Here is an 11332-nt window from a genome sequence, read left to right as displayed (position 1 = left end):
CCCAGACGCTTCGCCCGGGGCGCTCCGCCGGCGTCCCCCTGCGCCCATCGCTGGCGGGAGCACCGCGGCCACTGCAGCCGCAGCCAAACCCTCGGCGAGTTAGAGTCTCTCACTGATCGGACTGATGTGGTGTTTGATTCTAGGAAGTAAGAGCCGGTTCCACAATATTCATCGGGAGGGGTGATTTTTCTCTCTTTTTTTTCCCCCCCAGCTATTGAGGATGGATGGCTCAGCAGATGGATCCAGGGTCCTAGAGGCCTCAGATATTGGGCCACAGAAAGACAGAGTGGTGACCGAGGAGGAATGGCTGCAAAAATGGGAGATGGGCAACATTGGGTTTCACAAGGAGCAAGGCCATCCGTACGTATCTTCACTTTTCTGCCTACACCATTAAAAAGAAATGCAGTGAGATCCATGACTTGACTTACTCCATAAACTCTTCACAGAAAACGGTGTGTTTACAAAAGGAAAATTATTTTACATGGGCACAGCTTGAAACTAAAATAAATATGTATACTTTTGTGACCTACACTTGCTAAAAAAGGGCAGAAAAAAAAAGGGATTGAAATTATTTTAGAGCTTTTAGTCTTGAATCAGCTTTTAAACTATAAAGCTTGGATAGCTTGGCTAAAAATCTTTTCTGATGCAGAAGCTCTGCACTACTGTTCCTAAGTTATGAAAGTGGGGCCTAAAACAATATGCAGAGGGCATCAGAGCAATTATTGCACATTGGAAGGTAGCTACCTAAGAGAGCAAACCTCATTATATTGTTGGTCAACCAATGAAACTTAAATTTAAGACCTGTAGAATCAGATGCAGAAGTTTAATAATCATTCTATTCATAGAATCATTCACAATAATAATTCATAAGCTGCCTGTTGTGGCCCTCTTAGAGGTGGGTTGGTTGGTTTGCTTGAAGAGGCAAACAGAAAACAGAATAAACAAGAATGTGTTTGTTTCTAGCAGAAATCCAATTTACTTGCTAAGTGAAGGGAAGATTAATGGTTTTGTCTTGTGTTTTTATTTCTAATGGTGTGAAGCAGGTTGGACTGAGAACCTGTGTTCCATCACAGAGTTTGTGCTACCTGGCATAAGGTGTAGCCCTGGGCTTTTAATGTGCCAGCACAAATACTCACAGCATGAAGTAGAACATGTCTGTTCTTCTGCAGGCTCCTCCAGAAGTATCTGCATCTTCTTTTAAATGGCAGGACTGGACTGAAGATATTTTTCCCACTTTGTGGTAAAGCAGTAGAGAAGAAATGGTAAAGCACAGACCGTGAGAGCGAAATCCTTGCATGATGTGGAGAGGGAGGGTGGGAGAGGGGAATTCCCAACGTTATGTTGGCCTGTGTGCTGCATTGGGGCAGGCAGGAAAGCGGCGTCACTGGAGCCTGGGGCAAGTTTGGTTTAGTTTGCTGGTGTTTTGTGTAGGAGCCCAACTGGGATGGATAAGGACTAACCTGAAAGTCCCCCTGACTGTCCTGAGCTCAGCTCGTGACAGAGGGTGACTGAAGCCGTGCCCTTACCACAGCTGCCTTTGGTGGCAGTGCCCGCTTCAGTTGCCCACAGTGAGGTCAGTTGTGCCAGAGCACATTTTCAAGGGACATGTCGTACTGGAAACTGAATTGATCTGGGCTAAATATAACTTCCTCTTTTTTACATTTATTATTTTACTTTTGCTTCTTTGAGTGGGTTGTATTTATAATTAGGGGCTATATAACACAGTGTTCTTGGAGGGAGGGGACACAAACCAAAAAAACCCTGACAGAACTGGAGCCTCAAGGAATCCAGTTAGTCCCAGTTGCCAGGTTTGGTCACAGTAACCACGATAACTCCCAGGCTGCCTGCAGGCTCTGACGTGTGTTGCTGCTGTGGCAAGCTGCAGCAGTGCAGAGGTCACCCCATCCCACTGCCTGCTACTGCCAAGCCACTGAGCGAGGCAGCTGGGAGGACAACGTGCCTCAGCCACAGCCATTCACAGCAGAACATGTTGCTGTAAACCAAAATGGAGCTCATCATCTTATGATTCTAATCAATCACCTTTGTTTTCCTAAAGTTCATAATCCATTGAATCTAAAAAAAGCCTGAAAGTCCTTGTCAGCTGCAGTGCTAATTTGAGCTCAGATCGTGGAGCAGAAATGTTCAATAAAATGTGAACACTCCAGAAAGTCAGGATTAGATATACCAGCATATCCTAAAACCAAGATTTCCCTAATGAATAAATGCTGCGTGGGAGATAAACATTTGGTAGTGGCCCAAGCTGTTGGCCTCCTGTAAACCTGGGACCTCTGTGCAGGTTGGCGGACATGGGACACAGCGTTGTTGGTGTGGAAGTCAGCGAGCAAGCCCTGAAGGATTTTTTTGCAGAACACAGTCTGCCTTACTGCGAGGAGCCAGTCCCAGAGATTCCAGGAGGAAAAAAGTTCCAGGTGTGTGTCCTGTGTTGTGGAGTGATCTGGTGTGGTTAGTCGTGCAGTGCAGGCATAACCGAGCAAACGAGTCATTCTGCTTTATGCCTTTGTCTTACTGGTAATGATTCACCTCTCCTGAAGAGGTCTGAAAGGAAGCTCTGAATTGTAATTTTGGATTGAGAAGTTCTTCTTTTGAGCATATTACTTTAGCCTTCTTTTCGTATGACGTTGAAGCACCTGAACGTGAAGTAAATGTATTTTAAAATTAGACAGTGGCATGCCTTGATAGATCAGAACCTCTCTGGAGATCAGGAGAGGTACCTCAGTAAATTAAATCTAAAAATGTTTCTCGCAGGTTTTCCCCATTACACCTAAGTGTATGTTTAAAAATAGTATGTGTGTCTATTTTAAGATATAAGCTATAAATATACACCTACATGTTTTAAGATAGTTTGCTTATAAGTTTTGGTTTTTTTTGCTTTTTACTGTAGAGTACCTCTGGGAACATTTCTCTGTACTGCTGCAGTATTTATGATTTGTCCAGGTAGGAATACACAGTTTATTTTACAATTCTCTGTAATCAAACGTATTAATACTGTCATATTATTTTACTTGAATCAACCATAAAGATTTGGAACAGGTCTTCTCAAGAAAGCCCATCTTAACTTGTATGAGAAATGTGACTAGCCAAAAAGATAACAAACTAACTCTGTGGTCAACTAACTAATGTTGTTGACCATTAGATAGATGCCAACTAAATGGGTTTCTCATTCTAAGCTGTCCTGTGACAGTTATAGAAAAACATATTTGCTTTTACAGTTAAACCAAATTAACATTCTTGATGAATTCTGCAAAACAAGACCCTAGCACAAGAGTAATTAGTAGAAGTACAGAGAATATACTCACAGGTATCTTAGACAGCATTTCCTTTACCTAAGTGCTTGATGTATTTTTGCCCCAAGCTGCTGCTGAGTGTGCATAGATAAGTTAAAATCACTGAATGGGTTTAAATTACATCACTCCAGTGTATGTGACTACACATTATGTTGTCAAACACTGACTAGGCAAGTGTTTTGGCAAACGTGGCTCAACTAATATCTTCTGAAGTGTTTTTAGTGTTAAAATGTCCCTATTTCTTAGTTAAAAGAGCAACAGAAAATGCACAATACTTCAATACAGTCTGTGCTACTGACTCTTGAAAAACATTTCAAGCCATTGTGCTCTGTGGCCTCAGGCATCACTTCTCAGACTTCGTGGTGGCTTTGCACCTGACCTCAAGCATCAGCTAGTTGAGGGAATTTTGCAAATTACTGAGTAGTTCAGAGACTGCATGAGGACTTTGGACTCTCTGCCTTGGACAGTAATGCATCTGGCATGTTTATTTGTCCTCGGGAATTTCCTAGTGGTGTTGGTAACAGGCATATTTAAGTCTCCTAAAATGTTCTCAGAGCTAGACTGGAGATAGCTGGAAATTGGAGAGCATGCAAGAAAGTGGGGTAGTTCCTGGGTTTTGTATCTTACAGGAAGCTGAAGTTGCCTAGAGACCCCACTATAGTTCCCTCCTCTTGTAGTTCTTATTCAGGCATGAATTTTCTTAGATTATAAGGGTTTGGTGAAGTTTTGGGTGTTTGCTTTTCTTGCAAATAACTGTCAGGAACAAGGATTTGTTGTGTGGCTATTCAATATGAAGGAGGTCAAGTCTTAATCTTTACTTGGATGGCATAATAGGTAAGTTAGGACACCAGAACATGGTGCTGACTGTATTATCCTTTCTCTTGTTTTTAACCTACATAAAGTGGGGGGGGTGGGTGGGTGGGTGGAAATTCATTACTAGATTCCAAAGTCTCTTAGACAACAGACTGTTGCCAAGACTTCTGCTGGTGCAGCTGGCTCCAGTTGGTTTGAATAGTGTATATATATAAACTAGTCCTGCAAAGTGAGTGCCTTGGAACAGATGGGCTGTACATGGATGTGAATTTGTAGTTACTGCCTGTTCTCTTCCCCACCTTGCCCCTGCAGTGTAGCCACTTGCTGTGTAGACCCCTATAAAACCTTCTTGCTGTGAATTGACTAGTTGCCCAGGGATTGCTTAAACTTCTTGTCAGCAATTTCTGAAAAATTCAGCTCTAAGGTTTGTAGCAAGTAGCATGGTGGTGTAATACCATTAAATAAACCAAAAATAGTTCATTAATTACATTTTCAGTGCATATTACTGTGTCCAGTGCATAGTTTGTGATCCCCAAAATGAAGTGGCAGATACATGTTGTGGATGCGTGGTTCTGTACTGGGTGCAGTCATGGTGAAAGTATCAACTACATTCCCTACAGCAGTCAGCAGAGACCTGTGACTGGAAAAATGCACACACTCTTCTCATTTCTATGTACAGACAATTTGATTAATTACCCAGTAATCACGGAAATTAAACTTAGATCTCTCTTGGTAAGGCTGGCCTGCTAACAAACCCTTTTTTGATCTCCATTAGCCTAGCATTCATTAGAGGAGAACTCAGGTGTGCTCTTGACCTTTGTCAGAATGAGGTGTTTCAAAGACTCTTGCTAGTTAAAGAGTAACAGGAATTACTGCTCTTTGTGGGAACTCTGGGACATATGTAAAATAGTTATATTACACAACCATTCTACCCCCTAATTACAGCTGCAAGACTTCTAAAAAAAAAAATAAATAAAACTGCATTAGCTGACACTACTAAACATATGCAGAGATAGAAATTCACACCTTTACTGCTCACATCCACTGGGATTCCTGCAGGTATGTGACTTTCTGCTTTACATGTAAGCAGGTAGTGTGTAAGTAGTGCCTAGACTGTGATCTCTTGTGCGACAGACCATATAAACACACAGAAGGAGATAATTCTGAAAAATTGGGTAGTGGTGCAGTGAAAGGTACAACCCAGAGGAGCACTTCATAACACCTTACCTTTTTTGGCCTTTTGCTCATGGCTTGGTTCTCCTCAGGGCAATTTGATGTGCAGACAGGTAGGAGCACCAGTCACTCGGCAGGTCCTGAGATCTGGGCACCTGGGAGACCAGGACTAGGAGAAGGCAACAGCATGAGGTTGCTTGCAGCCTTCAGGGTCTGCAGGCCCTGATGAAACCAGTGGGGAGTAAAATACATGAAATGTCTGTGTGGAGCCATCACCACCATTCCAGTTAGACCAGACAGAAGCTGGGAAGAAAAAACAAGTGAAAAAAAAAAAACTCAGGAGCTTGCCTAAGGTCATGCCACAGATTCAGTTATGCAGAGAACAGCCTCCAGGCCTCACAAGATCAAGTTTGTCACATGCCCCATTAGACTTTGCTTTGTCCCCCTTGTGCCCATTGGATATTTGACTGTCTCTTTGAAATTTTTCATTTACATAGCTGGTTTTTTTAAATTAGATGCTTAGTCTTGGCAAACTTCAAGAGAAATCAGGACTTAAAAGTATTACCATGTCTTATTACAGTAGAGTGGGAACTACAGGATCAGCTTTTAGGTGAGATGCCAGAGATGTAGCAATGCAGTTGTAATGAAATGAGCAGCAGGCAGGGAGAAGTTGTGGTTTAGCCCTAGCTGGCAACTAAGCACCACATGGCCACTTGCCCACTCCCTCTCAGTGCCCTATTGGGCACAATCAGAAGGGTAAAAGTGAGAAGGAAACTTGTGGGTTAAGATAAGATAAACAATGATTAAAAGAAAATTTTTTAAAGTAAAGGAAAAAAAAAAAAACAACAAAAAAACACACCAAAGAGAGAGGAAAATCAAACCCAAGGAAGACAAGTGAAGCAACAATAGCCCATCAGCAACCAACCAGCCCCCTGGCAGCAGCCTCCCTGCCAACCTCTCCCTCAGTTTTATTGCTGAGCATCATCTCATATGGTGCAGAATATCCCTGTGGTCAGGTGGGTTCAGCTGTCCCAGCTGTGTCCAGTGCCAGCTTCTTGTGCCCCCAGCCTGCTTGGTGGTGGGTGGTGTGAGGAGCAGAAAAGGCCTTGGCTGTGTGTAAGTACTACTCAGCAGTAGCTGAAACATCCCTGGGTTATCAACAGTGTTTTCAGTACAAATCAAATACACGGGCCCCTACCAGCTGCTGTGGAGAAACGTCACTCTCACCCAGCCAAAACCAGTACAGAATTGCAGGAAGAGGTGATGCAATGCTCTGACACCCTCCCAGTAGGAGAAAGGTATTGCACAATTCCATACTGTATTTTTCTCACTAAGTAAAGTTATTTTAAGCTTTCTTTAAAATGACAAAATTTTACCTTACTCTCAAAAATTACCTTACTCTCTAAACTCTTGTTTTAATAATTACCAGCAACGAGGCTCGCTCTTCCCCACCAAATATCCTCATCTCTAGTGTCACCCTGATTGCTCTTGCCACCCAATCAATAAAGACACTTTGCAATGGTCTTGGCCATTTGGAGGTTTTGGGCAGTCTGCCAACCAGAAGCCATCTGCCAGCACATCCAGGAGCAAAAATGATGTTAGACTGAGGCAAGCAGCCGTGCAACTCTGCTTTTCTAACATTAATGAAATCACAGGCTGAAGCTAACTGTCCTGGGCATGTAGCTGGGAATGGGGGTGTCTACAATGGCAGGGTATGATTCCCCAAACCCCAGACTTGTAGCCCGAATGTGTTTAAGCTATTTTCCTTCCTCCCCACCTTGTCTCAGCATGCCCTAATTATGGGGAACTACTGAGCAATTTCAGCACTTTGCTGTTGTAGCAGGTCACGTACCAGGGGAGTTTCTTGGGTTCCAGATCATAGTGATTTGGATCATGAAAATGCTGGACCCTGACAAAAAGGTAGTGAGGGGGGAATCTGCACAGCTAGCTGGAGAATCCTTGTGACTTCATAGAAGTATCTGAATACAGATACAGGTGCCTTTTTATAGTTTTTAAGCATTTTCTTCATCTCCCTATAGCTCAATAGTCGGCAAGTTTGATGGGTTTTGGGACAGAGGAGCCCTAGTAGCTGTGAATCCATGCGACAGACAACGGTTAGTAAATTTGCTTTTTATTGCCTGTAAGGTATGCAGTGACACGTTTTTCCTCCTGCCAGTTGTTGATGAGTCCTCTTTCCTTTGAAGGACTAACCTACACAAGTTCTTCTCTACTGCAGACATCAGCTGCAGTCACAGAGTGCTGTACTCTAGATTGGTGACCTTCCTTCAGGAAGCCACCCTGCCTCTTGGTGGGAGAATATGTGGTTTGTACAACCCAGCAGAAGCAGAGCTGCAAGCCTCATCTGAGTTTTATGATTTCCTTTTCACCCATCTGCTTTTCTCTTTGTTCTTTTTTCCCATCACTTTCTTTAATTTCAATTTTTTGTTCTTGCCTATGGCCAACCCAAGTGTAGTTTGACCCTTACCCCCAGGATTTTTTCATTAGGTACTTGATCTTGAATCACAAAATTTTAAAAGATCAGTACTGTATTGTGTACTGTACTCGAGACTGTGGCAGGTGAATATTATGTTTGGTCTGTGTAGTTTTCAGATGCATATGCAAAAAAGATAAATGCTTGGTTTTGAAGAGTGAACAGTAACCTTTCTTTGAGATGTTTCATGTGTAGCATGAATTTCATGCTCATGAAATTCAAACTACGCTTTGCTTCATTTCTGTGCAGTTCAGTTCAAGTTGTCTCTGCACAGAAAAACACATTATTTTTTTTGGCTGAGTATTTTGAATGTTATGCTTGAATATTTGTATGGTTCCAAAATAATAAAGCATAACTTTCTCCTTTTAGCTATGTCAGTTTGATGATCAGCCTAATGGAGAAAAATTCCTCTTATCTCCTCGTTACAGTTTCATATGATCCAAACAAACACAAAGGTGAGAACTTTTGCACTCTTCACGTTTTGATTTTGCATGCTTGACTACAAATTGTATATAGATGATGTAGATATATTAGCATATTCCCCAGTTCTTTTATCACCATAACTTTGTCAGCTAATCACACCAGTACAACTGAGTGTTAGAAATTTCACATGTTGACCAAGCTTGAGACTAAATTTGCTTTCTTTCTAGCATTCAGACATGCTAAGGGGTAAGTGGAGGACAGATATGATATATTAACAAGTTAATGAAACTGGAAGTGTGGCTATGACAATGCAGCTGGAAGAGAGAATGCTTCGATCGACAACCTGCTTGGCCTAGAGGGCTTGAAGACCTCCCAGGAACGTTGGCCTTGCTCTGTTGACCCAATACTTGCAACTCAATGTGTTGCCCATCTTGTGCCTCTCTCCCAGCCACTGCTGTGGTCTGAGTATGCTTGGAAGAGGTGAAATTCTGTAAAATCATAAAGGATTTTTGTGACTTTTTTTACATACCAAAGTCTGAGGTATTTTCAAGTATTTTGTGTTAATTATTAACTGTCAAAAGAAAGAGATTTCTTGCTGCTTTGGGGCTCTTCAGCACATTTACACCTCAAAAAATAGGTCTTGCTATGATAAACAACAGTAGCTTAATTCATTGCTCTCCCTCTCACATTATCCAATTTTGGGCTTCAATTATGCCATTGTAGTACAAAGAGATGGTAAGCTGGATTCACACAGTGCCCTGAGAGCAGTTATATCCACAGTATGTTGATGACTTCTAACAACGTGGCTGCCCTGATGACAGCCTGGAGATGATACAGCAGCAGCAGCAACACCTGAAGCAGTCTGGTGGGCCACCAAGGTGCCACAAATTCTTGGACGTGGTGGTTTCTGGTTCCTGCACACGGTGCTACACACTGGGTCCTGATGGTGGGCCAGATGCTGTGAGGGAAGGATGGGGCTGGCTCTCCTACTGTGGTGTAAACGTTTGTCTCCTCTTTGTGTCTTCTTCTGATCAGCTTCACCTGTTTTCTTTCAGGCCCACCATTTTACGTTCCTGAATCTGAAATTAAAAGTTTGTTTGGTAAGTAATATTTCAGCTAACCCTTCAAAATTTTTTCCCAAATCACATAAGTGTGTTCATATTCTTCAACCTCACCCTGTGACAAGTGATAGAATCATTTGCATCCTGTCTAAGGGGTGGAGTCATGGAAAAATAATGGGGAAAATAAATAACATTTAGCCACAAGGATTTTGCTGTCAAGGAAGATTCTCAGCTCTTCAAAAGATAAGAAGAAAACCCAAGGGACAGATACTGTCTCTTTTTTGATTTTCTCAAGATTCATACTGCATTCAGTCATCTTGTAGCTGCAGTCTTAGTTCTGTTTGACTGACGTGTCCTTCCCTGCACCTCATCACCAGCTGGTTTTGACACAAGGCCTTTGCATACCAGTTCTAATGTTTCTGCTCTGTTTTCATAGCCAAAGAGGAAAAGTAACATGTCAAACAAAGCAGATGTTAAATGTACAACTCCAATCCATTAAAACAATGAAGCTTGGAATTATGGCAGGAATTTAATTTTAAAAGTTCCTCCTAATAGACTTTGATATTGCACTTCTTTTAAATTCACTTCTTTCTGAGAGCCCTGCAGTGTCTGTGTGCAGTGAATCATTGGGATGGACAGTTGCATCCCGATGCCAAAGAGACAGGTAAGTTTTACCTGGTGCAATTGTGTCACTGCATTAGGGACCAAGAGGAAATCTGTGTATAAGATTATTTTTTTTCCTCCTGACAGTGCATTTTTCAGTGAATAATCATTCCATAATTTGTTACTCTTCCCTCCTTTTCAGGCAAACACTGTGAAATTAAGTGTCTTCAAAAGGTCGATGACTTCTCAGAGAGACACAGACAATGGGGACTAGATTATTTTCTGGAGGTGCTATATATACTAAAGTTTGTAGCTTGATTAAAATTAATTAAAATTACTCACCTCCCATCTTGCTTTTATTTTTATCTCACCTTTTAAAATGAGACATCTTTTGGGGCACTCTTAAAGCAGACTTCAGCATACAGAACACCCGTGGAACATTTTTGTCCATTTTGCTTACTGAGTCAGCGCTCCCACGTAGCCACCTTCGCTGTCTCAAGATGCGTGCAGCTTTTGGTAAATTCCATGCACTTTTAGGTCTATTTTTTCTTCTGTATCAATTCAGATCATCAGAGCTGGGGAAAAGGGACGTTTCTGTGCCTCCCCAGGCTGCCGGCAGTGGCTGCCGTGTGGGTCGGCCTGGTCGGCTGGCAGCCCGGGAGCCTTCATCGTTGGTCTCATGCCAGGCCGGGCAGCTGGTGAGGGGCGGGAGGCTGGCACTGGTCACTCCTCTCTGTCCCCATTCGTCGTGGTTGCAGGTCAGGAGACGAGCGGGCAGGGACACTTGGCAGCCGCCACCGAGGGGGAACTGTAATGGAGTGGGACAGAGGAGGGAAGCCAACAGGCTGGCAAAAAAGGAGAGAGCGTGGGCAGAAAATGTCCTGGTGGCTGCTCACGCGTGTGCTGCTCCCTCCCTCAGGAGCACTGCTGTGAGAGACAAACCAGGACAGGGCTTGAGTGTGGGAGGGTTCAGAGGAAGCCTGAGGAGCTGCTGTGTCTTCATCCCAACACAAAAATTCCTTTGCGAGGTCCTATCACTCCCATACAGATACTACTCCAATTTTTACATATTACAAAGTCTGTGGCTCTCAAAACCCTTTTTTGCTCTGGCCGTGGCAGCTTATTTTCTAAAACACTGAAAAAGTACGATTGTAATATGGCGTTTCAATTCACCACTGTCATTCACCAGGACCAGAAGGACAAGTAAAAGCTCTGGGGCTTTTTAGTGCTTTAGTCCTCGAGCTGCAAGCGGGTGCAACCATTTAGTCCTACAGCCCGTTGCAACTCTTGCTATTTCTTGTAGCTACCGGTGCTCCAGGGCGGGGTTGACAGAAAAAAGGAGGTAGCCAGGAGGCCAGCGCAAGCTGGCAATGCTCAGTGACGGAAAAAAGGTAGATTTAGGTGCTTAGGATGACATTTTTTACAACGCCCCGGGGGACGGGCCATCCAGGGGGGCGGGCGAT

At 43.1% G+C, this 11332-nt stretch overlaps 1 protein-coding gene across 1 annotated transcript; it reads left to right on the top strand.

The window, feature by feature from the left end:
* Positions 1-220: 220 nt before the first annotated feature.
* Positions 221-10207, top strand: TPMT (thiopurine S-methyltransferase). The gene is made up of 8 exons (XM_008948420.1): positions 221-360; positions 1170-1262; positions 2297-2429; positions 2903-2955; positions 7331-7405; positions 8152-8237; positions 9261-9305; positions 10072-10207. The coding sequence occupies exons 1-8, from the start codon at positions 221-223 to the stop codon at positions 10185-10187; spliced, it is 741 nt and encodes a 246-aa protein (XP_008946668.1). The 3' UTR covers positions 10188-10207.
* The last annotated feature ends 1125 nt before the right edge of the window (positions 10208-11332 follow it).

This window comes from Merops nubicus, unplaced genomic scaffold (genome assembly GCF_000691845.1).
Source record: "Merops nubicus isolate BGI_N331 unplaced genomic scaffold, ASM69184v1 scaffold15600, whole genome shotgun sequence".
NCBI classification, from domain to species: domain Eukaryota; kingdom Metazoa; phylum Chordata; class Aves; order Coraciiformes; family Meropidae; genus Merops; species Merops nubicus.
This window is presented reverse-complemented; position numbering and strand designations above follow the sequence as displayed.

Coding starts and splice junctions, on each gene's coding strand:
- TPMT (XM_008948420.1), top strand. CDS start 221: ATGGATGGCTCAGCAGATGGATCCAGGGTCCTAGAGGCCTCAGATATT. Junction 361..1,169: donor CACAAGGAGCAAGGCCATCC/GTACGTATCTTC, acceptor GTTCTTCTGCAG/GCTCCTCCAGAAGTATCTGC. Junction 1,263..2,296: donor AAAGCAGTAGAGAAGAAATG/GTAAAGCACAGA, acceptor ACCTCTGTGCAG/GTTGGCGGACATGGGACACA.